The sequence below is a fragment of the Camelus bactrianus genome, chromosome 3 (genome assembly GCF_048773025.1).
Source record: "Camelus bactrianus isolate YW-2024 breed Bactrian camel chromosome 3, ASM4877302v1, whole genome shotgun sequence".
Lineage (NCBI taxonomy): Eukaryota > Metazoa > Chordata > Mammalia > Artiodactyla > Camelidae > Camelus > Camelus bactrianus.
The window spans coordinates 113,673,867-113,699,839 of NC_133541.1; the positions used below are offsets into that span (position 1 = coordinate 113,673,867).

General features: G+C 40.0%; 2 protein-coding genes across 4 annotated transcripts in view; one reads left to right on the plus strand and one right to left on the minus strand.

Moving 5' to 3' along the window:
- LSM11 (LSM11, U7 small nuclear RNA associated) overlaps window positions 1-25,973 on the plus strand; it is a 770,662-nt gene that overhangs the window by 21,948 nt on the left and 722,741 nt on the right. Inside the window, exons 5-7 of one of the 2 annotated variants that reach the window (XR_012505714.1) lie at window positions 8,568-8,680; window positions 14,092-14,282; window positions 14,667-14,742. The gene's annotated coding sequence lies outside the window, so the exon portion shown is untranslated. Of the gene's footprint in view, window positions 1-4,554; window positions 4,631-8,567; window positions 8,681-14,091; window positions 14,283-14,666; window positions 14,743-25,973 lie in introns of those variants that run through there. The other variant, XR_012505713.1, reaches the window with a different exon arrangement.
- Window positions 16,860-25,973, minus strand: part of CLINT1 (clathrin interactor 1) — a 54,178-nt gene continuing 45,064 nt past the window's right edge. Inside the window, exons 9-12 of one of the 2 annotated variants that reach the window (XM_074360998.1) lie at window positions 24,919-24,993; window positions 21,322-21,614; window positions 19,513-19,663; window positions 16,860-18,589 (exon numbers count right to left, since the gene is read on the minus strand). In XM_074360998.1, coding sequence (XP_074217099.1) covers window positions 18,243-18,589; window positions 19,513-19,663; window positions 21,322-21,614; window positions 24,919-24,993 — 866 coding nt within the window. In that variant the 3' untranslated portion in view covers window positions 16,860-18,242. Of the gene's footprint in view, window positions 18,590-19,512; window positions 19,718-21,321; window positions 21,615-24,918; window positions 24,994-25,973 lie in introns of both variants that reach the window. The other variant, XM_074360997.1, reaches the window with a different exon arrangement.

Genomic DNA, 25,973 nt, shown 5'->3' on the forward strand with positions numbered 1-25,973 from the left:
CAGCAAATACTCAATGAATGGCAGTTACTATTACCTGGCTCCTTGGATAACTAATAAGTTGGCAAATTCTATTGTTTCTATGTCCACAATGCCCCAGCACTGTTCTTGCCTTTTTTTTTTTCAGTTGGGGGAGAAAATTAGGTTTATTTATTTATCCTTTGGGGAGGTACTGGGGATTGAACCCAGGACCTTCTGCATGCTAAGCATGTGCTCTACCACCTGAGCTGTGCCCTCCCCTCCACCTTGCTTTACTTTTGCTTCTTCTTGTTACACCTGCCACACTTAGCATTTTATCACTGCTCATCTGACAGTTATATTAGCCTCTTAATTTACCTTTCAGCTTCCAGTGCCTTCATGTTTGACCCATCTGGTTCAGTTAAGACTCTTTAGGCAGCAACTAACAGAATATCTATCTATCTTCTTTCATATATTAAGACATCCAGAGTTTCCAGATTTGGTTCAGGAACTTAACAATATTAGGCCTCAGGTTTAGGGAGTGTGTGTGTTGTTCTGTTTGTTTGCTTGTTTGGCTATCCCCCTCATGGTCTCAATGTGGCTGCTATAGCTCCAGCTATCACCACCACTCATGGTGACATCCAGAAGCCTGGAGGAAAGGAGTGGTCTCCTTGAGTATCTCCTTTTCCAAGTGGAAAAGTCTTCCACAAAGCCTCTTAAGAGTTCCTCAGAACGCATCTACCTTAAGCCAATCATAGGCAAAGGACAGTGGGACTACAGTAAGTGGTTTAGACTTCTCATCACTTCCCCCGAGGCTGGGCCTACATTCCCTGAGCCCGTAGTTCTAGTCCTACACCCCAAACAGAACTGGGAGCCTGACAGTCAGGGAAGAATGATAGTGGTGGGTCAACAACCAGCAATTTCAGCTAGTTTTCCTACACATCCCTGGCAGGTTCATCAGGGATTTCCTGCTCGAACAAGAGCTCACAGCCTGCTGGGTAAAGTCCCAGCCCCTCTGCCTGGAATTAAGTGTTTGGCCCCTATTCTAGGTGGGGAGGTCGGATTTTACCAGCATGCCCTTGGAGCATCTTGTATTTTTCCTTCATAGCCCCTTACCACCTTTTGTAATTCTACATGAATTTGGGGAAGTGCATGACTAGTATCTCTGTCCAACTCACTCCGGAATATAAACACCCCTACGACGGTGTCTGTTTTGCCCACCACTATACTCAACACCTAACAATTCTTGGACACCATCTATTCATAAATATTTGTTGAGTGAATGAACATCTATACCTGTCAAAGGGAGGAAGCAGCAGTTTCAACAGTTAGATATTTAATCCGGCAAAACCAGCTTTCTATGTAGTTATCAAAAGAGGTTGAAAGAATTGGGTACCTCGACATCACCAACATTTTGTTAAAGGACTAATTGCCAAGCCCTGTGTGCACGTGGGACCATTAGTAATTCTGTAGCTATGCAAATTAAAACAGTGATGTATGATTTATAGCTTTAATAACATTCTGAAGGCTCTTAAATTTTAATCACTTGCAACATCCTTTTTAATATTCAATTACTTTATTAACTAATTAGGTCACTTGCTGAAAAAGCACATAAGGCCGGTGCTATTTTAATATCAGCTGAGCCTCACAAAATACCTTTGAAATGGTGCAAATGGTTTATTTATTTTAAACAGATCATTAAGATGCTATAATTAATAAACCAATTACGGAAAAAAGGCCCGATAGTGATAGATGCCCGAGTACAACAGCAGTGTCCAACGGATTAGTCATTTTTATACACATACATCAAGGGGCAAAACTTAAAGCCCACGGTGAAAAGTGCTTTCCTAAATAATTAATCTGTGCAGTGACTGATAACCCTATCACAGCAAAGCTGACTGGGGGCTCGTTCATTACGCACACCTGGAATGTGTGCTTTCGTCTCGTCGAATGACACTCATGATGGAAGGTCCGCAGCACACTGAGTTTGGTGTTCCTTGATTACTTACAAGGGCCTTCATCTGCAGACGGAGCAGGGAGCTTCACGACTTAGCGGTGCCTCGGAGGGAGCCGAGCCTCCCAGAGGAGGATCACAAGGAGGCACACGCAGGGTCGGCGGCATCCCTGCTTACTGATTTCTCAGCACCGTGTTAAGGTCTTCAAAGCAAACAGTGTGAACAAAGAAAGCGGAGGCCAAGTCTGTGGGGATTTTTCACCCAATAGTCTCAGAGGGGGCTGTGGTTCGGAGCACTCAGCCTGCATTTCCAGGGCACAGCGATGTTTGGACTCTGGCCGAGGGTGGGTAGGATGCAGCTCTCAGTCTCTGGGAAGAATTTTATTTCTAGAATTACAGTGAGACAAGAGCAACCAGATCCTTCTGCTGGCCTGGGAAAAGCACTGATTCTAGAGGCCAGGTAATTTTTCTGGCTAACAACTGTACACTAATAAAATCATAATAACCACCAAGTATTGAGTCCTGACCATCTACTTCCCAGACACTGATTGCCTGTATCCTCAGTTGGATAATTCAGGGTATCTGTTGAGTTATCATTTATTTTCTGAGCCCTCCCAGGACCAGGCACTGTTCTAGGCACTGGAGCTTCTGGGATGAACAGGACAGACAAGTCTCCTCCTCTCATGGTGTTTATATTCTATTAGGAAAGAGAGACAAAAATCCTATACCACAAGGAGACACAATATAAACAGCCACTTCAGACAATGCAAAGTGCTAGGGGCAAACATCAAGCAGGAGAATGGGACAATGTGATGGAGAGGGACTGGGGCAGCTCCTTACGACTGAGTGGTCAGGGAACGCCCCTCAGAGGAAGGTGACATAGCAGATGAGCAGGAGGGTCTTGAACAACTCAGTTTTGTTCCTCGCCCCCCACCCCCCCACCCTTGTTTCACCAGCTGTTTTCTGCTTTGTGTCCTTTTCGGGTTTGTGCTGGTGAACGAATGGGGAAGGCAACCAAGGAGAAAGACAGGGAGGTGGGGTAGGGGTGAGAACGGCAGGTAGGAAATGGGAGATGCAGCATTAGCATTACCAGTCTTTTGCAACCGTGGGTACCTTTTTACCATTGGACCCCAATATGAACTTGTGTGCGTTTTGCTGTTAGTGTGTGTTGGTAGGTGAGAAACTGCCGAGAGAGCAGTTTCCCTTCCCTTCTGTCTTCCTGCCACGTCACGCTCTGCAAGTGGGTGCAGCTATGTTTTATGTATTTCCAGTCTGTTTTAGCACTTTCATGATGTGTTGATGAAACTTTAAAATATTCATAAATTTCCACATTGTCCCATGGATGCTAAGTTCTTTGGGAAGAGCAACTTAGCCCCAAAACAATAAATCTGGATGTGGGTGCTGCTCAAATACGTGGGGAAAAATGTCACCCTGCCTGGGTCCCTAAGGGAAAAACCTCAGAAAGGGCCCCCGGAATCTCTGTCAGCTGTGAGCTAAGTAGTGTTCCAGCAAGGTGGAACCTGAGCTCGTGAACCACTGGGACTTGTTTGCACCCGTGAGGACCAACATATTCCTGACTCCCAGCACAAGCTGAATTATCCCTGAGAAGTGTGTTTAAAACATTCCTTTTGAACAAGACAAGAAAAGGTTAAATATAAGCAGCCCCCTGTATTAATGAATAATTGCTTTGGTTGGTAAAGTTCTATAGGACTCAAATGAATTGTTGTTCTTTTCCTCTTTCCCGACCCAAAAGGGATGCTAACCATGAATGTGAGTGAAGGAAGCATACTAGTGACACCCTAGTATTAAGGAAGAGAAGAGCTGTGAGTCTTGCAGTGAGCTTGGGCAAGAAAAAGCCAGTTCTGTGTATCTTTGATGTCCTCGAAGGAGACCCATTGCGCCTTTTCAAAGTCTTCACAGACGTCTCTGTTTTTCATTCTCGTGGCTTTCTCTACCTACCACTTGGTTCAAAATAAATGATTCTTATTCAGTTTTTGCTCCATGTAATCACTGGCATTATGTTACAGTCGTTGCATACGTCTGTTTCTTCCACACTGAGTAGTAGATAGCTCTTTTCTAAGAAGATGAATTACTATAAATCATTCTATAGAAAAGTGAATTCTCAGTTATACGTGAAAACCAAGAAGATTTGCGAACACGGTCCATGTGTGGTCTGGGTCTTCTTTCCTCTTTGAAATTTGGAACTGGAGCAAGATGGTTGGGTTTTGAGAACACCAATGACTGTAAGAAAGAACCCATGATCCTTCACATGTGAGAAGGACCTCTGGGACACATATCTTTTACTCAAGAGTGGATCCTCCTGCCCTCCCTCACTTCACCCTTCCTCGGGGATAGATACGGGGAGAGAGAGTGAGTGTGCCCAGAGCAAACAGGTCACAAACACAGCAATAGTACAAGTCCTGGGTCCTACCTGCCCCTTTCTCACATGTGATAGTGACCACACCTTTTTGGTTGAACATCCGGTCTGTAAAATGGCATTTAGTGTCCCACCCTCAAATGTGTACATTTACAGAGTAGACATCTGTTCTCTGGTCAGTCTGTATATTAATTATTAGTAAAATTATTTTCTGTATTTTAGATAACATAAATACAAATAGATATTCCGTCCTTGTCATGCCTTACAGATCCTCTGGCATTCACCCAGGGCCTGTGTGGACCTGCCTTTGAAGATCACTGCTCTGAACAATTGAGGAACCTGAGGTAAATAAACAAGGTTTCTTGCAGAAACGTGCCTTATGTTGAGGGGGGCCAGATCTACGGCTAGGGCCACCTTAAGAGCATTTTGGGCATGACTTACATAAGAATCTGGATGGAAAACACATTAAGCAGAACATTCTGGCCTTCGACCCTCCCTAGAGTTTCCCTTGCAATTCCCTGCTCAAAGCTTTCAAAGAGATGTGCAGTCGTTTCACACGCCAGTCTTTCCTCAAGTTCTGCCCTGCTTGTATTACCATCACAATTTCTACCTTGCCAAAGTACCATGGTATTGTTATTTCAGAAATACTTGTCTGCCAGTTTTCTCATTTTCACTTAAATTAATATATTCAAATGATTTTTTTATGTCACTACTGTAAATGGAATGCCAACCTCACTTGCCATAAATAGAAATAAAAAGGCATGTAATTATTAGAAACCACAGTGAGATATCACCTCACACTTGTTAGAATGGCTATTACCCAGAAGACAAGAGTTAACAAGTGTTGATGAGGCTGTGGAGGAAAGGGAACCCTCTTGCACTGTTGGTGGGAACGTAAGTTGATGCAGCCATCACGGAAAGCAGTATGGAGGTTCCTCAGAAAACTAAAAACCTACCTACCACAGGACCCAGCAGTCCCGCTTCTGATACATATCTGGAGGAAATGAAAACAAGACACTGAAGAGATACCTGCCCTCCCATGGTCCCTGCAGCATTACTGACAGTAGCCAAGATATGAAAACAACCAAAATGTGTGTCGGTGGATGAATGGGTAAAGATGTGATATGTAAACACAATGGAATATTATTCAGTCATGAGAAAGAGGGAAATCCTGCTACTTGTGAAAACATGGCTGGAACTTGAGGGCTTTATGCTAAGTGAAGTAAGTCAGGCAGAGGAAGACAAATACTGCATGGCATCACTTACATGTGGAATCTAAAAAAAAAAAAAGTCAAACTGATAGAAACAAAGAGTAGAAAAGTGGTTGTCAGAGGCTAGGGGTGGGGGAGAGAGAGGGAGGCCGGTAAAAGAGTACAAACTTTCACCAGGAAGATGAATAAGGTCTCCATGTAAAACATGCAGACTGTCATGGATAACACTGTTGTATAAATGAACGTTGCTAAGAGAATAGAACCTGGTCTCACCCACAAAAAAGACAAATATGTGAAGTGATGCATGTGTTAATTAGCTACATGGGGCAAATCCTTTCACAGTGTATACATACATAAATCACCACAGTATACATTTTAAATATCTTTATAATTTTGTCAGTTATACCTTAATAGAGGTGGGAGGGAAAATACCCCCCCCCAAAAAATCTTCCATGTACTACCAAAAGTCACCAAACCAACCCAAACCACCAAAACACCCAAAGCACCACATGTTGGGAAGTATTGCCTTAAGATACTTAAAAACTAACGCAGTATTTACTAGACCCTCCTTTCTTGGAGTTTGCTGGCTGTCTTGACATGTGTAGTCGAGCGGCAGACTATATCCTCAGCTCCAGTACATGCTTTCCTCTTCCATTTGGAGGCCGTGAAGTTTGCAGGGCGTAGGGCTCTGTGCCAGGGCCCTCAGGCTCCTCCTCGCTCCGCCACTGACTGACAGACAGGTGGATGCAGGGCCTCAGCTCTCCCACCCATCCACTGATCCGAATCACTGCAAAGCCGATATTCCCAGCAAGGGCAGCGCTGGTGGTTCTCCTCCCATATCATAGGTGTCTGTTTTGTGTTAAGAAAGATGATCTCATTCAGTGTTAGCAGTGCTAAATATTTGAGAATCCGCTTTTGTATTCTCTGGAAATATGTAGTTCCAGATTTTCTCCTAGCTCTGTCAACAGTATACGACCTCACTTTCTCCTTCTGGAAGAGGAAGCTAACACACTTACTATTCAGCCTAGTGTAACTGAAGTAACTGAAGTTACTGAAGCAAGATGCGCAGAAAAGCCCCTTAAAAAAAAAAAAAAAAAAAAAAAGAACAAAGAACAGCGTGTGCTGCGCGGTGAAGGAAGCGCTCATCTGTACAGCGCGCAGACACCGAGCCAGGCGTGAGTTCCGCAGCCCAGACATCGCAGGTCCCCAGCTGCTGTGCGCTGGGGGCTGGGCATGGCCGCGTCACCAGGCCCGCACGCTCCCCCCGTTTAGGGTCACGGAGGGAAGGCAGAGGATCGACCACAGGTCAGGCCTGCGTGGTCAGCACGCCGGCGCGGCTGGAGGGGCCACACTCCACACTCCGGCAGGCTGATTAACGGCGTGGGCTCGGAATTAGATCTGGTGCAACTGCTGCGGCTGCCAGGACCGTGAGCCATTTCCTTCAACTCTGCTGAGCCCCAGTTTGCTCCTTGTCTGGAGAATGAGGCACACGCTGTGGATTTGCACGTGATTTCAGTGGCACTTGGAAGAGTCTAGGCTCTTCTCTGGCCCTTTCTTCTTCACGCACGTTTGGCCTGGAAGAGATGACGGAAGACCCGAGTCCACTGTTTCCTCGGGAGGGTTCAGCTTCCACCTGGCTCTCACGTGAACTCATCTGGGACTGGGGAGCCGCTGATCGTTTACGAGCTGGGGAGAGACGCACAAGACGTGAAAAGTGAAGGGAAGGTTAGAAACGTGGACCCAGTTGGGAAGTGGTTACAAGGTGTTTGTGAGAAGTCATTCTGAGCTCAAATGAGAATGGTGGCCGAGGGAGTGGAAAAGATACTAGTTGCTTCGGAGCAGTGAAAATCCTGTATACTTACTGAGCAGATCTTGGATATTTCATTATTCTTTATTTTGCTGCAAAGAGTTATGTATTCCCATCTTTCCAAAAGTTTCTTCCCATTCAGTAACAAATTCTTAAAAATCCTTTTAAATTATTAAATATGGAATTATGAAAGCTACAAGCAACAGGAATTTAATCGTCTTCACATTACTGAAGAATTTTGTGAACCACAGCACTAATGGCTAAATCCTAAGAATGCACCTGTTATGAGAAGCCCATGGAAAAATCCCTAGTGTGGATTCCACACTTGCCACATAACAATAAAAATATAACATATAACCCTGACAGAGAGAAATATTATCTCAGATTGCACTCCCAACGGAAACCAAGTGAACCTACTATCTGCCCCAGATAGTTTAGGAATGTGATGAGGAGAAAGGAAAGAGAAAAAAAAAAATAGATCATCAAAGAAAGTTGCCTTGCAAGCATGTTATGAGGGGTAAATGAATTATTTACAATTGCCTGAGTTTCAGTCATTTATTTGCTAGTGTTTAAGATATGCAGGTGTGCATACAAGATGTATCACAATTTTTAAGTACTTTTTTCTTTAAAAAACAAAAATTATTTGACATCCTTGTATTGAAAATGATACAAGAATGATTGTATCTGCCTGATAGTGTCTGCCTGAGTATGGCATTGGAATTCCTTCAAATAAATGTCTCCCCTCCCATTCAGGGTTAGAGAATATTGTTGCATATCCAAATATATGATTTCTTACTGGATTGTGGTGTAGAATGTTGTCATAGTTACATAAACAGTACAACCTGCCCTTCCGTACAAAACCACTTCCCTCTCTCACTGAGCCAGTCCGTCATCTGAAGTCTTTGGTGTTTGGTTTTCTGTTTCTAATATGAGCATGTTAAATGGGCTGATAGTCATGGTGGCAATTTTTATATAGTTTTGGGGGGGATAGGATCTCACAGTCCTAAAATACGGTAATACTCTCTGAGTAGGAATTCAAGGTGGTGTTTTATTTGGCCGAGGATTCACTCGCACAGCAGAGACGTCAGGCTTTTTACATGTGTGTTTGATGCTGTGGGTTCTTTCACAGACAACCAACATTCTCCACTTGGGACAGAATACGATCTTCGTCATAAATCACTTTCCTGTTGTGGGGAGTGGGTGTGTCTTAATCCCCATTTCTTAAACTTATTCCCATGGTGTGCATTTTTATTTCTTTTCCAGCCATGAGATGAGAAAAAAAAATCAAAAAGAATAAAGTCCAAGGTTCTACTGGGCTTTCTCCTTGAAAAGGGCGAGGGGAGAAAATGGGAGCTGATCAAGGGCCTCACGTCAAGGTAAGGTGAACAGAGATACAAAATGAGCCAATGGCGCTTCCTCAGAAACCACACACAGAATTCTTACCTGCCAGGGCAGTGGCACTTCTGAGCAGATACCTAAGAGAACTGAAAGCAGGGACGGGAGCAGGTGCCTGTGCACTCGTGTTCACAGCAGCATTCTTCCCAATAGCAAACAAATCCGTGGGAACAAGTAGGCTTAACAGATGAATGGGTAAACCGAATGTGTTATGCATACACAATGGAATATTATTCAGCCTTAAAAGGAGTGAAATTCTGACACATTCTACAACTTGGATGAACTCTGAGGCATGCTAAGTGAAAATAAGACTGTCACAAAAGGCCAGAAGCTGTATGAATCCACTTACATGGGATCTCTGGAGTGGTCAAGTTCAGACAGAAAGTCGAGGTGTGGTTTCCCGGGGCTGGGGGCTTGGGGGTGAGGGGCTAGTGTTCAGCAGGTATGGAGCTTTTTAGTTTTGGAAGATGAAAAAGTTCTAGAGATGGGTGGTGGTAATGGTTGCACAACAATGTGAATGCACCTGATATCACTGAACTGCACACTTTAAAGCGGTTACAGTGGTAAATTTTATGTTATTTTACCACATTTGTACATGTAAATTCACCACATTGTACACATAAAATATATTATGTATTTTTACCACAATTTAAAAAGATAAGCCAATAGAGAAGAAATAGAGAAGGTAGTTGAACTGAATTTACAGGAGTTAATTTCCAACCTTCCTCTTTGCCTTTAACATTCCCCCCAAACACGTACGTGAGCAAGCACGTCAGTGAGAGCGGAGCGATGGGCGCACCTGTGCTTGCGAGCCTGCAAGCGCTTTGAGGCCCAGTCTCCCCTCATCTAGGATGCAACCTCAGACAAAGCCGCCGTGAATACGTCCCTCAAGAAATCTCAGCAGTAACCCGGGGGCGTGTGGTCCTAGTCACACGGCTGTTAGGTGGGTGCACCACTTACTTGAGGGTCTCAGACCGGTTATCAGTGCCTGAATGGCTGCCTTGCAAAGGGAGTGAGGGGCTGGCTCCCTCAGCCGTTCCCGTGTTACCTGCAGACACACACAAGTCTCTTTCTGTTTAATAGTCTCCAATTCACTGAAAGTCCATCTTGCACCAGTTTGATCCTGGTGTTTCCTGCCTTTCCCCACCTGGAAAAGACGCCTTTGTTTTAAAAGCATCTCGGCAAATGTGTGGTTTACTGGAACATTTTTGAAACACGGTCATTGTAAGCCTCAAATCAGGCACTCGGGAGAAAGAAGTGGTACGTCGGGAACGTGGCCGCCAGTCTGGGGAGAGCGTTAGAGCCCAAGTGGAGAGCCACAGAGACGTGAGCAGCTAACAGTGGACTGTTCACCTCCCAAACGCGATTCAGTGTGACAGTGACACTTCACAGCACATTGCATCCAATCTCATTTGAAGCTGACAAAGATTGTTTCTGCTTTACATCTATTGGTTTATTAATGGTCTACAGCCTCTTAAGCAGATGCATATTCATTAGGTAGCCAGCTGCTAGGAGGTTCCCAGATGTCGAATGTAACTCTGTCTTGGAACATTTTTTTTTTTCCTTATCATGAAACAAAGTAATTGAAGCCTTATTAAAGAACCAGTTAATTACTAAAGCGGTACCTTATGGCACCCTTTTTATCATTCAAATTTGAGAACTCTTGGGACATCTAAAAAATTTGGTGAAGAGACAGTATTTAAGAGCCAACCTTTATTATATAAGGATATAGACAGATACTGTGTGTGTTGAGATGTGCATACACACCCTTCCATGCTGGAGAAATTAAAAGTAAGTGAAACGTTCCTAACAGCTGAAAAAATTTCAACTACAGTATCCTTTCCTTGGTTCATTATAGGAATTAAGTCCAAAGGACAACACTGATAAACCTAGTAAGTTAATTAAAATAAGGTTACTTTAAGATTTCTTTTATCTAATCTTATCACTTTCCTGTAAACGATGACCTGAAAAATGGATCTTTTATAACTTATGCCACAAACTTAATTTTTTCATTAAAGCTATTGTTTTTTTTTTTCCTCTGTCAAAAATAAGATAGTTCAACTACTGGCAATCAAACTAAGGTTTTCAAATTGCCAAGTATTCCTAAATGCCCTTTAAAAATCCTAAAGATGTCAATTCAGATTTTCCCTTAAGAACACCTTAAATCTGAAAATTACATTTCTACTTTTATTTGGTGACTGGGCGTCTCAATTCTATTTCTCAAATGCAAGAATCACAGGAGCAAATAAAAAATTGCCAAGAGCACACACTGTTTAGAAATGGGATCCCCTAACTTCAAGGCCATCCAGCGTTTCTGCAGCTCGCCCTTAACATGTCTTTCAATCCCTCGAGGAGCCTTTGTGTTACACTACTCCAAATCTGCCGGAATTTTCTGCCTTTGAGATTTGGCTAATGTCTTAATGCAAGTTATATCACTATTTCTACAAAACAAACAAAAGGTTTACTCTTCAGAAGAGATCAGTTTTTCTTTGATCTGTGGTTCATCTCCTGCTGGTGACCTTTAGAAAATGCAAATAGATTTCATAAGCATTCAGTGCTTACTTGAAAGACATATTAGTTAACGACCGTTCACTAGCTGCTCTAGCTGTCTGCTGTGTGTGGAGCATTGCGTGGCAGCTGGGACAACATGGTCGGAGACAGGGGTATGCAAGGAAAAGCTAACGGTGTACAGTCCTTAAATTAAAAGGTCTGAAATATTAACAGAGGAGTACTGAGGGATAGTGGAATGAAACTGGATTTGGATTCCAGAGGCCTGTCCTGGGAGATGTGGTTTCACTAACTCCTTCGCTCTCCTGGAGCCCGTTTCCTCCGTCTCTAACACGGCGATGGCTGTTTTACCTGCTCAGTTTACGGCTATTGTGAAGATCAGGGAGGAAGTGAGTGTGAATCCACTCTTTAAACTAAAATGCACATGCCAAGTCGTGACTATTTGAAATGCTCGCCCTATCTTTATAAATGCCCCTTAGATACAAAGCATTCATATCTTTCACATGTAGATTAACTATTAATATATTTCAGGTTCAACAGTAAATAGCAAACTATTGCCATACAATTTTCCACTCACATTTTTTCACAGCCCCAGTCAGGTGAGCCCTGTGACAACCATGGCAGTGAAAGCAAGCGAGGCCTTTAGAATATACCGCCTCTGGTGGGCCGGGTCCCCCCTGAGGGACTTCCGACGGGAGGGAAGTGCTTCCTCAGCCCCCACACGCCACGGCCCGCCACGCCCTTGCTCGCCTCCCCTACTCCGCTCCCTTGACACTGAGCTCTGGGCACACCCTGCTGAACTTCTGGGGTCTGTTCTGCACTTGGACGCATGGAGGTCGCACAGCTGGCTCCTTCTCGTCATTCTTCAGGTCTCTGCCAGAGTAAACACGTGGAGGAGAACGTGGGTACCGAGTCCTCTGGTCTGGTGGCCCGTTGTCGTATTGCAGCCGTGTTTCCCAGCTGAGAGGGTTTGGACTTTCTATGTTTTTATCACGACTGTTTTGGAATTGTTTTTCTTAAGTTTTGATGACTGAGAAGTGAAATATCGTGGGGAAAAAAATCCTGGAATACTGGAGCCCAGCCTACTACCTAATATTTTAGCTGCATTTTAGAAAATACAGTTCAATAAAACTGGTTTATAAATTACCAGACACAAAAGATCAAATTTTCAATGCTTCATTCATTGACTGCTACGTACACATTTCCAAAATGAAGCTCTTCTGAGACGAGAGGGAATTCTGCCTAGGATTTCCTCCCTCTTTCCTTGATACAAACTCTGCCAAACGGACTTATTGAAGGCTGGCCCTGGAAATCAGTTGCTGGAAAGCAACAGAACCTCTGTTCTGGGGACTCTGCACAGCAGCCTTTGCAGAGCTGCTCCTGGCTATTTTGTTTCTGATGTGCCTGCTCTGGGTTTCTCAGAGGAAGGGCCTTGCTCCGTAGGGTATGAGGATGAAGGGAGCTGAGGTATAGGACAGAGCTTGCTGCTGCCATTTCATGGGAATCTTGCTGGAGTGCTGCAATATTGGGGACCAGATTTATCTAGGATTCATAAGGGACACTATGAATGTGGGTGCACTGATCCTATAGCCATATCCTTTTGTGTTTGCCAGAGAACACAGGGCACCAAGTTGCCAGGCCCCCTTGCAAACAAGTCAGAGGCCTTCAGGTCTGACCCATTTTACTCTTCTCAAAGGATGGAAAAGAATGTTCCAAAGGTTTATAATTCGCTAAGCACTCAACACCCAGCCTCTCAATCTAAGCTTTCCTAAAAAATATGAAGTGGGTAAGATACTTCTTCATAATTATAAAAGCTAGTAAATATGCATTATGTATCGGAAGAAATAATCTCAAAAACTGAGCAAAAGCTATGGTGAACACCAACTTTGTGAAACATTTAAATGGTTTTTCTTTTTCTTCATATTTACCTGTATTTTCTAGCTTATTTTTTTTAACTTTTTTATACAATTTTTAAAGGTTACACTCCATTTATAGATATTACAAAATATTGGCTCTGTTTCCTGTGTTGCATAATACATCCCTGTAGCCCATCTTACACCCGACAGTTTGTGCCTCCCACTTCCCCATTCCTGTGGGCCCCTCCCATCCACTGGTAACCACTAGTTTGTTCACTGTGAGTCTGCTTTTTTGTTATACTCACTAGTTTGTTGATTTTTCAGATTTCACATAAAAATGATAACATACGGCATTTGTCTTTCTGACTTATTTCACTTAGCATAATGCCCTCCAAATCCATCCATGTTGCTGCAAATGGCAAAATCTCATTCTTTTTTATGGCTTAGTAGTATTCCACTGTGTGTGTGTGTGTGTGTGTGTGTGTGTGTGTGTGTGTACACAACATTTTCCAGTCATCTGTCAGTGGACACTTAGGTTGCTTCCATGTCTTGGCTATTGTAAAGTAGTGCTGCTGTGAACATTTGGGTGCACATTCTTTTTGAATTAGTGTTTCGAAGATTGGACAAAAGGGAAACTTCATGCATTGTTGGTGGGAATGTAAATTGGTGCAGCCACCGTGGAAAACAGTATGGCGTTTCCTCAAGAAACGAATAATAGAACTACCATATGACCCAGTAATTCTACTCCTGGGTATATATAGCCTCCTCTCAAAAAAAAAAAAAAAAAAAGAAAAGAAAAAAAAAAGAAAAGAAAAAGAAAAAGAAAAAGAAGAAACACTAATGGTGTCACCAGTTTTTAATATTTAATATCCAGAAAGCAATTTCATATGACAGGCATTTTGCTTGTGACTAAAGTGAAAGACGAAACGAAATTCTTTGTACCTCAAGCAGGTCAGCTTATAAACAGGATAAATCAAGTAAATGGATTCATAGTTTCTAGGAAATATTTATCTGTTAATTCTCAACAGACAGCAGCAGCTCCGCAGGTGTGGCCTGAGGACCACTGGGGAGCCCTGTGACCCTTCCAAGGGAACTGCAAGTTCCCGCCTTTTCCAACCACATATTCCTGACGCCAGACCTGTTTCATGTACTTCCACCGAAACGACATGGCACAGCAGACTGAATGCAGAGATAATCCAGCTGTGCTCTCTTATGCCAGGTAATGAGATTTTCAGAAATGTAAAACAGTGTCACTCTTCTCACAAAAATTTATTTTGAAAAACATTTTAAATAAAACTAATTTGGCAGGCAATGGGCTTGTTATTGTAAAAACCAATGGATGTTTTAAAAGTTTCTCAGTTTTTATTTCAAATACAGTAAATATCAATAGATATGACTCACTAAACAAACGCTCCCTGGGGTCGTCAGTAATTTTAATGGCATTAAGGGGGTCTTGGGATCAAACTGCTTCAAATACCAACTCTAGGCGCCCTTATCTCATTATGAAATGGAAAGGAAATACTGGGTTTCATAGTTCAGGACTCAGTTATTTAAAGTAATGACATTTAAAGAGTAACAAATGAAAATTGTGTTTGCCCATCAGGACTTTCAAATCCCTCCAAACTCTCTGGGAAGCTAAGCATTTGAACCGGCTGCATGCTGACTGCTCACCCACTGAGGTAAGCCGAGGCGTGAGCTGCGTCTGTGAGAACAGCGCGTTATTAGCCAGGCTGCCACTATCAGAGACGGAAGATACTCCAGAATTAAGGTCATAATGAGTTAAAAGTGAAAAAAAAAAAAAATCCTCTTTCATGGATTTTTCAAGTCTTTATATCAGATTTCTTCTCTGGGTATTAGAGGAACAAGAACATAGCCAACAGAACTGCATGAGGTCAATAGAAAAATTAAGATCTCTACTGCTTCTAAAAGCTAAGAACATTCTGATGAGGGTTATCTGTGTGGCAGGTCAAGAGCACACCTTCATCATTCTCTCCCTCACACCTGCACTGATGTGGCAAGTAGAAGTGAGTCAGTACAGTCGCAGAACAGCTCATTTACAATTTCCCTGTCTGTTGAAAAAAGGAAGCAGAACTAAACGCAGATGGGAAAATCCTCCATTAGAAATCAGCTTGGTAGTAAGAGTCTGTCTGGCTTTAACTGTCCGCTGCTTTCAGGACGTGAGATGTGAAATGGTCAGCATAGGAGCACGTACAAAGTTCTTGACATGTCAGCACATCTTCATGAGTAAAAACGAGAGGCAGAGAAACGTTTATAGAATATACATGTCAGTCAGTGCCACTGGATCTCACGCATCATTTTATTACCCAACACTTCCAGATTTTTAAGTTCATTTCAGAAAAAGAAGTATTAGGGCCCAGAGAAGTCAGATAAATCGATGAAGGTGTCACACAGATAGTGGGGGGTTGAAGCGGGATGAAATCTGTCTGCTTCCAAGTCCATGATCTTTCCTCAGCGCAGGGCTCTGTCTCCAGAGAGCTGAAAACACACAGCCAGTTTACTTCAGAAATCTGTTTACCGTAAGGTGTGTTCTGTGCTTAGGGCAGTTAGTTTTGTTTACTGTTTCATAAATATTGGAGAAGAAAAGAAGTATTAACCCTTCTCTCCAGATGTAAGTAACTACCGGCCTCAACTTGTTAATGACTAGCCCCGAACCAGGAGCAGGATGTGCATCATCCTAAGTACTGTGCAGGGACACTATGTACATTTATGGCTCCTGAAGATTGTGTCAGAGAAGTAAAGAAATTTCAAGAGGGGAAAAAATGCATCTGGAGTGGCAGCGGAGGTTCACACATCATCATAGGTAAATTGCTAGAACAGTAGCTCCCCCCCTCCTCTCCCAAGTATTAGGCAAGATGAAAAATAGATACAGCGGAGAAGCCGTTGAAAGAGCAAGGGGAGAGTATAGGACAGGCAAAAGGGAGCCCAGCAGGTTAGTACGGAGTATTTTCTTGCCACCTCCACATTATTTGGGGGTGGTCACACCTTTTAAGTGCCACTTGTACCCCTTCAGAGACAAATCATTACACTGAACGGACCCCCAGCGAGGTGGTTCTTCTGTTCTTTCATAGGCTCTGAAACAAAAAATGATACCCAACTGTGTGTTGAGGTGCAGTCGTAACTGAGGTGGGGGCTCCCTTCTGTCCTCAGAGACACAACGTTGGAAGAAGGCATAATACAGAAAATGCTTTAGAGATAAATCTTAATTTTATTAGAAAAAAAATTTTAAACACAAAAATTTAGAACAAAATATTTATTTAAGAACATCTATATTTGAAAAGGTGATGCTATACCCCTCAATTTAAAGAAGAAATTCATTTAAGATTACGAGTTTTAAGTATCACCGAAGATATTCTTCATGCTGCCACCAGAGCCTGGCTTGACTGCTCTGAAGTAACAACACTTGAAAGCTCCTATTCTTTGAAACTAATTTAAACACATTGAATTGTTGAAAGATTAAAAACCACAGTCAGCTAATTACACTCTCTCTCATCTCTTATTCAGCAAATGAATCACTTTTCATTACTGCTTAGCTGAAGTACATGAGTTTCTGCCTAATTAGAAATGTTGTAGATGGAACATTAGCAAGAATGGAGCAGGTCAGGATATCTTAACTGCTTCATTTTTAATCCCTAACAGTAGAATCTGATAGGAAAGAATAGAGAAGTCATTAAATAATTTTAAATTATTTATAAAAATTACTTTGCCCAAATTATAATTATTTTTTCCCCAAACGGTCTCAAATGTCTAACATAATGAAAGAAAAAGCAGTTCAACATTGATTTTAATGAACAGTTTAATGTTATGTATAACAGAACTTTATGAATACAATGGAAACAAAATTTCATCAATTTAATAAAAAAATTTCAACACAAAAGTGGGAAGGTAATAATTTGATACCTATATTATAGTATTTATTTTAAAAAATATTCCCAGCTTGAGGGTGAAACAATTAATTTTGCATTCCAAACTCTAGAATCAAGATTTTCATGTGAGCTTAATGCAGAATTACAGCAGGAAAACAGAAACACTTTAATTAATTTCCTTTATTTTCCATTAAATCAATAAAATCTTTGACTGCTACAGGTCTCCTTTAATAATATATATTTAACTCCTCTCTATTGGAACCATATTGCTAATGCCACATTATATACACTCAAAACCAAAACAAATACTGTATAAAATCTAAAAGCCAACATTGTTGAGTTCTAACATTTATATTTAACTTAAGGTTTCAATGGATTTTTACCTTTTCAATTTTTTGAAAAGGTACCAAAAAAATAAAAATAAATATTTTTCTCTTTTGACTTTTCCTGACTGTTACATGGTGCCTACCAGGATAAACACTGAAGGAGCCTTGCCAAGTTAATCACTGCAAAATGTAAATAATGACTGCTAAAAACAAAAAAACTGGAGGTTTTTTTTTTTTTTCTTTTAAAGGAAACCATAGAGCAGTCCTGAAAAAAAAATGTTCTTCCTAGTTCTGCACAAGATAATTATAGCAGAAGATATGGGAAAAGTCCCAAAGCTATCACCAATTGCTTAAAGAAGTTTTGTTACAATAAAAATTTGGATAGTATAATAGCAGTGTTGCTGGAACATTAGCAAAAGTATATACATTCCAGTTACCTTTGATTTAGCCATAATCACATATGTATGCCTTTTTTGGACAAAAATATATATTTTTATAAAAAACTGATCATCCAACTTTAATGATTTCATATATGGACTCAAGAGTGGTAGTAAAGGAACAGACCCAATTGTGACAAGGCGATTCAGGGACAGAAAAATCAAGTTCCTCAGGAAAGAAAAGTATAAAATTAGAGATTCAAACACATTTATTCAGCCCTATTCTAGTCTTCCCACAAATTACGTTAAAATGGGCTCTTCAATGTATAGAGGCTTTCAACGGGCTCACTACCCCATCTGTGGTCTGTTCTCACTGGGAAAAATGATTCTGCCTGCCTCATCTGAAGTGCCCTTGCCTGGCCATCTGAAGTACTAGATATTTCACTTTTATAAAAGAGCCTTTTTGGTTCTTAATGTAGATTTATTTTAATTAACTGATAAAAGAAAGAGGAGTTCATTAGCATTTTCCATCCCAACATCACCTATCTGCACCACTAGAAATCCTTCATTCAATCTGCTCCTTTATAATCTCTTATTTGCTAAAGTTGGCGAAATTTGCAAAGGCATCTTGCTTGGGTTGCACAGTTCCAGAAGCCATGGCTAGGCTGGGCATGCCCACTCCCACTGTGCCTGTCAGGCCCATCCCAGCAGCTGACATCCCTATGTTCATGTTCATGCCCATCATGCTCTGGTTCATTAGCGGACTATTTCCAAGAGGGGCCATTCCCATGGAGCCAGTCATCACACTGGGCATGCTCATAGGCATGGGTCCTCCCAGCAAAGCGTTAGTTTGGGGCCGGACAGGAAGCATGTTTGATGGAGAACTGAGGTTCACAGCTCCAAAACTTTGGGTCATCACATTCATAGGCTGTTGCATATCTACCAGAAGAAAAAAGATAGAAGAATTTTACTACACTGAATTCTTAGGTTCTTAGAGCAAAAATAATACAATCTTCCTGACTATCAATACTTGGAACCCCCAATAAAATTACTTTATAGTGACTTTATAAGAGAAGTCAATTAACTTGGGTTGTTTACTCTTGAGAAATATTCAGTAGCTGTTATGTTAGCTCTGGTTTCCAAAGATGTAGAAATAGTGAGAGTGGGCTGGAGAAAACACGAGGCATGTTAAAATTATTTCTATAAAATCTATTATTCAATCCGACCTAACAAGTTGTCAAGAGCTATTTGTATCAAAAACCTTAAAAAGTTTATATCCTTTGACTCATTCTATTTTTAGGACATTATATTAAGGAAAAAAAAATCACAACTAGAAAGACTTATACAAAACCATGGAGTTATTTATAATAGGAAAAAGCTGGAAATAACCAATAACAAGGAATTGTACACTGATGATGGATAACTAGAAAGATCCAAAAATCGTATTTTCTTAAGAATATTCAACACAGGAAAAATAATGTTGAATGAGAATAACAAGAAACAAAATATAGACAGAATGATCTCAAATATTAAAAATGTGGTTAAAAAAGATGGAAAGAAATATGAATTAATGGTGATTATACCTGGATTATGGAGTTTAGACAGTTTTTGATTCCTTGACATATTTGCCTCTATTAAAAAGCTGTTCTACAAAAATTGTTTAATTTTAGTGATCAGGCTCCCCAAACTCATCACAATATAGTAAATGTTATCATGCCAAGAATAGAATACAAAGTAATTCACACACAGTTGCTTTCAGTACAATCTGCCCTAAGGATTTTTATTTTATGGCTTGAAGCAGTCCTGGCATAGGGCAAGACAGTACAAGTACACAAGGGAGTGGGGCTCCTGTGGTAACTTACTCTGTTGTTGAATCATTGTATTCAGCGATGGCTGCTGGGGTTTGGAAGGCTGCATACCAGGTAGTAAGTTGTCTAGGCTGATGTTTACACTGGGGTCAGACCAAGTAGAGGGCAGGGTTTTGCTGACTGACTTCTGGACCATATCTGTATTCTGATTATAGAGAGGATTAGGCTTCTGCAGCCCTGTGTTAACATTTTGCAAAGGCTGGAAAATAGAAAAATGTTCTAAAAATTAAGCATCTGCTCTATAAAGATTATCACATGTCAGTTTAATCACAGTAACTCCAAATACATATTAGATTTCATAATAAACTCTTGAAGCCAAAAAGAACCACAAATGTTTGATGCTAAGGTCTTCAGTATCCTGAATCACTAGCCTCCGGAAAATGTTCCTCTGAAGTTCAAATCATGTTGGGGGTGAGGAAAAAAACTAACCTATCACACTAACAATTATCCTCCCATCACTCCAAGTCTAGAAGCCACCATCCCAGGGCAACTACCAACTTGAGGTGAGTACAGCTTTAAGGAAATATACAAGTGGAAATTTATTCTCACAAGATGGAATACAGGGTAAGATTTCTCATGTTATAAAAAGCAAAACCATCAAAATAGCAAATTGTATTTCACATATCCTGACTGACATATCCCTAATCCGTCTGAAGTGAGCAACACTAGTGAGAACTTGACATAATGTGGACCAATTCAGGAGAAAGGAGAAATTCAGGAGAAAGCAGCAGAGGTGCCTGGCAGTTACTACCAGGATAACTGTGACAGGATAGAAAAAGGGGAAAGAAGAGGAATAGGAGGAATAATTAAAAATGTACCAATGCAAAGAATCACAACATAGTTGCAATTAAGATTACAAATAAGTAGAATGGCTTTCTGCTTAGATCACAGGAAAGAAATTCAAAGAATAAACTGGCTCGGGCTTGTTCAGTGATGCATGATTTAATTTAATGGTACTGGTGTGGCCTTTTCCTTTGTTTTAATTTGTGTGTGTGTGTGTGTGTGTGTGAGGGGGGAGGTAATTAGGTTTATTTATTTTATTATTTCTTAGTGGAGGTACTGGGGATTGAACCCAGGACCTCGTGCATGCTAAGCAGGCACTCTACCACTGAGCTATACCCACCCCACCTTTCATGGCCTTTTTCTTAATGTTAGGTCTAATATCTGTTATACAGATCACCTTTCTGCTTCTTTCTTCTCTTCCTTCATCCTAACACACAAAAGAGGAGAATCTACACATTAAAATGAGTAACTAGCATCATAAACGAATATTCTGAACAGCATCAGTCAAAAATAGCAAGTTCCTGGTACAGCCCAGACACAGAATCTGACACCCTGCATTTGCTCGAATTCTCAGCTAGCATTAGGTAATTCAATAAAAAGTTCCCATATAGTTTTCTTTTTGAAAATGAGTTGAAAGGAGAGCCTGTATAAACATCACATAATGTAAAGCAGGCCTATAATAGAAAAGAACATTCATTATTTTAGAGAATAATTTTCTATATTAGCAATGTATCTCTATTCCTTCCTCTTAAAAACAATTTTTCAAACTATTAATTTGTTTATTTATTCAATAAATTTTCAGCAAATGCCTCCTCCGTGCAAGGCATCATGCTTGGCTTTGCATGGACTGCAGGATGGGGGAGAAGGCTTTGCCCTGGAGAACCCAAATGACCATACCAGGGGAAAGGGCATAATAAGTTAAATGCAATGTGCTTATTTTTCTGTATTATGCTAATCTGCCTTAATTAGAGCACATCAAAGATTATGAATTACAATTTCCAAGGGAAGCAGACAACTTACCTGTGATCTTGACATGGGCAAACCCAGCCCTACAGCATTAGTGCTCATCATAGAGAAATTCATACTCTGGGAGGATGTCATGGCTGCCTGGGAAGAGCCCATAAGATCAAATAGGTCTGAAGAATTTGAGGCAGCTGGAGGCGGGCCTAATGCTGGCTGTGAGCCGCTGACAAGTTCTACGGCCGGCTGTGAGGCACTGCCAAAGAGCGCGCCACTGGCAGCGACAGGGCCTGATGGGGCTTGGCTGAAGGCACTCCAGTCTCCAAAGTCTCCATTCCCACTTGCTGCTGTTACTGAGAAGCAAGAACGTTACGTGCACAAAAGCTTCTGAAATGCACAGAGCAAATACAACAATCTACCAACTGAAACAAATTAGAGCTGATCTGTGTCCATCCAGATTAACATCTGCACGTACCATCTCCATCTGGACAATATTCTTTCTCATGGGTATTCCGTGAGTGTTAACAAGGTGGCAAAGAAAAAAAATAAAACTTCCACATATAAAGTGAAATTCATCTCTTGGCATTGAAAGTGACACATGCTAAGATTACAATCAAAACTTCCCTTCAACATAAGTTTGCACATCAAATATGTTTCTAGCTTAACAAATGTGAACTAGCCTGAGACTCCAAAAAACAAGAAGAAAACTAAACTGGATAAACTTTTTGCTGGGAGATCCAGAATCCTCATGAAGGAGTAACTCAGTAAAATCAGAGAATTCAACTCATTCTGTTCACTCATTATTTGGAAAGGTTCAAAGAGAAATCAAACTATGATTTATACCATCTCATGTAAATAAAATCCCAAATTCATTTTAAAAAATGGAGGGAAAAACTCAATAAAATTAAGAGTAGGATTAGTAAATTTCTGTAAGAAGTTCTCACCCATTTGGCCATGTTCCACTGGTAACACAAGGGCTACAGACAGCAATGATATATAATCTTAGTACATTGCTCGCTTCAAATGGGACTGTTCAATCCATTTAAGTGAAGAGCAGGGTATAGTTTAAGAGAGGAACTCAAGCTATTATGTAAAAAAAGAAAATTATCACTATGCTTCAAAGTATAACTAGTTTAAGATTTAATGCATTCAATAATATAAAAATTGATGATAGGTTAATTAATAGACTGAAGTATTTTAAGAGCATGGATTTTGTCCCTACTGATTTTGTGTCCCTACTTAAACCTCTCTGTGCCTTACTTTTTAAAAAACCTAAGTTGTGAAGATTAAATAATATATAATAAGTGCCATTTAAGGTTTCTTATTGTTACTTGGAATTAATTGTGAAAAGACAGGGGAGAGCCAAAGCATCACACTTTCTCTCCTTTAGGTATGTCATATAAAAGCGTAAGTCAAGCTTCTAGAAATTCTGCATACATAATATTAACTAATTTGGAACACAATAAATATAAAGGCAAGTGATACTTAAAATTTTTTTTAAAAAACTAAGCTATATTAAGTAAATAAACTTTTCTTTAAGAACAGGATAAGCAGATAAATATGAATTAATGGAGTTGAAAAAAACAAAGGTGAAAGCTACATATAAACTGTCATCTGAAAGCGAACATTACATATTTTCAGGTTAATTAACACTATTTCTTTGCACTCCATGTTCACTCACAACTTGGAAATACATTTTTGTCTAGCCTAAAAGGTAACCAACCACTGTAATCCTGTGTCTCATTATGCTAAATATCAAAAGAGAACAGTAATATTTGTCTTTAAGATTATATGCTTCTATTATCATATTACAATGTAAGTACCCTCAAAAAAGAAAATAATTCACGTAGAAACCCCAAGCTCTACCAACAATTTAATGCAAGAACTGGGCTAATATTCACTCCTCACCGTTTTACTAAAACATGTCTCTGATCTTTACAAAAGAGACTGAATTAAGAATTTACAGTTAGTTTTATATATTAAATAATTTAAAGACTGCTTGATAAAGGTAAACTTTCTGCTGATTTTCTATTTGCTTGAGCTATAAAACAGAGTAAGAATGGAAACTGGGGCAAAATGTGTTGCCCCATCTGAAAACTTTATCTGAGATGATTAATCATGGGTGGAAGGGATTTCTAGTCGGGCATATATTGTTCAGAAATGATTAATCATTGTTGCAACAGTTTCAGTCCCTTGCGTAATGGAGATCAAGTTATATTAATCACGTGCATACAGATGAAGAGATCCAGTATCACTTAGCCATATTAACATATTTGAATTATTTGCAAAGCAGGCAATTTTATACACATAAAAACTTTGAGAATTACACAGGCAGTCTGTAAAATAAGGGCAATGTTTATCCTCTACTTTGATTTGCCCAAAGTAAGGTTATTAACCCTTAGAAGGCATAACCACACTTCTAAAATGAAGCAGTTCTCTACTTCACAATTCTGGTTTCTGGGAAATACTTGGAATTTATACAAGCTGTCAAAATAACCCCAAATTACATTAAAATCTATGCACCCTTCTTCCTAAATCCTCACAAACTTAAATGTGATGTTACTAAATATAAATTTCAATCTAATTAATACATAACAGGGATAGATAACTCTACTTAAAATTAATAAGACTAACTCAGTTAGACTACATCTTTCCTCCTTGCTTCACCTCATCTATGATTTTTCTAGCTGAAAATTTTGTATTATCTCTCAAAGTTCAGAATGACTAGCTTTTATAGAAAAAACACGACAATCAACCCCTTTACAACCTAAAAGACAATAATGAACTTAGTCGACATTCTGCACACTTCTATAAACATTACTCTATTCTTAAAAAGAATGATGACAAATAGCATTATTCTCAACTTTAGAAAGCTGGAGGCTCAGAGGCTTTTATAAAGTTAGACAGTAAAGGGCAAAGGTAGTAAGATAAAAATATTAACAAAAAAGGGGAAAAATATAAGCCCTTCACCTCAGTCCTTGTTGGTTTTTTTTTTTTTAATTCAGAGTATAATGGACATATAACATTAGTTTCAGGTGGATAACATAATGATTTGACATTTATAAATATTGTGAAGTGATCACAACAGATATAGGTTATTTTTAAATTTCTAATGTGACACAGAGTGAGGAAGGTTTTTTTTTTTTGCCCAAGGTTCAACTGTTCACTATTAAGGATGTATCAAATTGAGTTTCAGGAATTTTTCATAGAAATTCTCTTAAAACATCTGAATCACAAAGAAATGAATTTAGTAAGATGGTCTGCCCAATCCCAATATCCCTGAATTTCATTCATGAAAATCATATACACTAGACATAAACCATAATATTCTTTCTACTAACATGAGATTTATACTTCTCATAATCCCTACCCATCTACTCCCCTAAAAATCTAAACAAGAGTCACTTATGAATGAGAGCAATTTTATTTAGGTGTACCTGAATAGTTTGCAACCGAATTAATTCATTTTGAACATACAGGATATTGGCCCAATAAAGTACCCTTGTGAATAAATTCTTGGGGAATTAGGAATTATAAATACTACAAGTAGAAAAATGGCCAAAAGAAACTGATTGGGGGGGGGAGGCAGGAGAGTTATTTTGTTTTGGTAACGTTTTCACTGTCCTTAGATTTTTGGTGAATCAAATCGTATCATACCTTGGGAAGGGAAATTGCCTGATGCAGCCACTGAGCCAAAGTCAGCAAATCCTCCAAATAAATCAGTTGATCCTCCTAGAAATTAAGTAATGAGGAAAACGTTAAAGTGTTAAAACCACAGAACAACTGATAGTAATTTCAGGAAGCCATTTTTTGCACCACACTTAAAAAAATACCCAATATTATTAATGAGCCCCTGAGACCCATCTGAAACCTACTTTGTTGATCTAGCTTTCCATGTCACCATGTTCCCTTCAAGCTACCACAGACTCTCTTACATCCCTCAATTCTATGTCTGGTAAGAATACTGACATACGACTGTGGTCAAAGTTATATCCCTCACTTACACTTCACAAACATAATGTGGGCATGCAGTTTATCTGGCTAATTATGCTCTTTACAAGAATCTTCAATGGATACTAAAATCTGGGTGAAATGTTGCTGGGGAATAAGACAGTCACACAATCTCAAATCATCACTCCACACATTACTTATAAAGGGGGATAAAGTGATTTTACACTGCAAAAATTAGATGGATACCACCTTAAACAAGCGCTCAAACTTAATGTCACTAATAATCAGACAAAATAGTACTTATAGGCCTTCTAATGTAAGGGACTGAAAAGGAGGTCATCACCCATGTAAAAATTCCTGCCAAAAATATTTAAACTGAATCTAATCATGAGGAATGAATCATTCAAATACAAATTGAGCGACATTCTGCAAAACAACTCTCAAGACTCTTCAGAAACTGTCATCATAAAAGACAGAAAAGACTGGGACGACTCCAGACCAAAGAAGCCTGAAGAAACACGACAAGTAAATGAAATATGCGATCCCTGGATGGAATGTGGACGCTGGGTATTTAAAAAAGTGCTATCCTGAAATCACATAATTGAGACATCAGGGAAATTTGAATATGGTCTGTGTATTATGCAGTAATACTGTTTTAATGTTAAAATTCCCAAGAATGATAATTATATTGTAATTATGAAATGTCCCTGTTGTAAGGAGATATACACTGAAGTATTTTAGGGGGAAAATGTTACAATGTT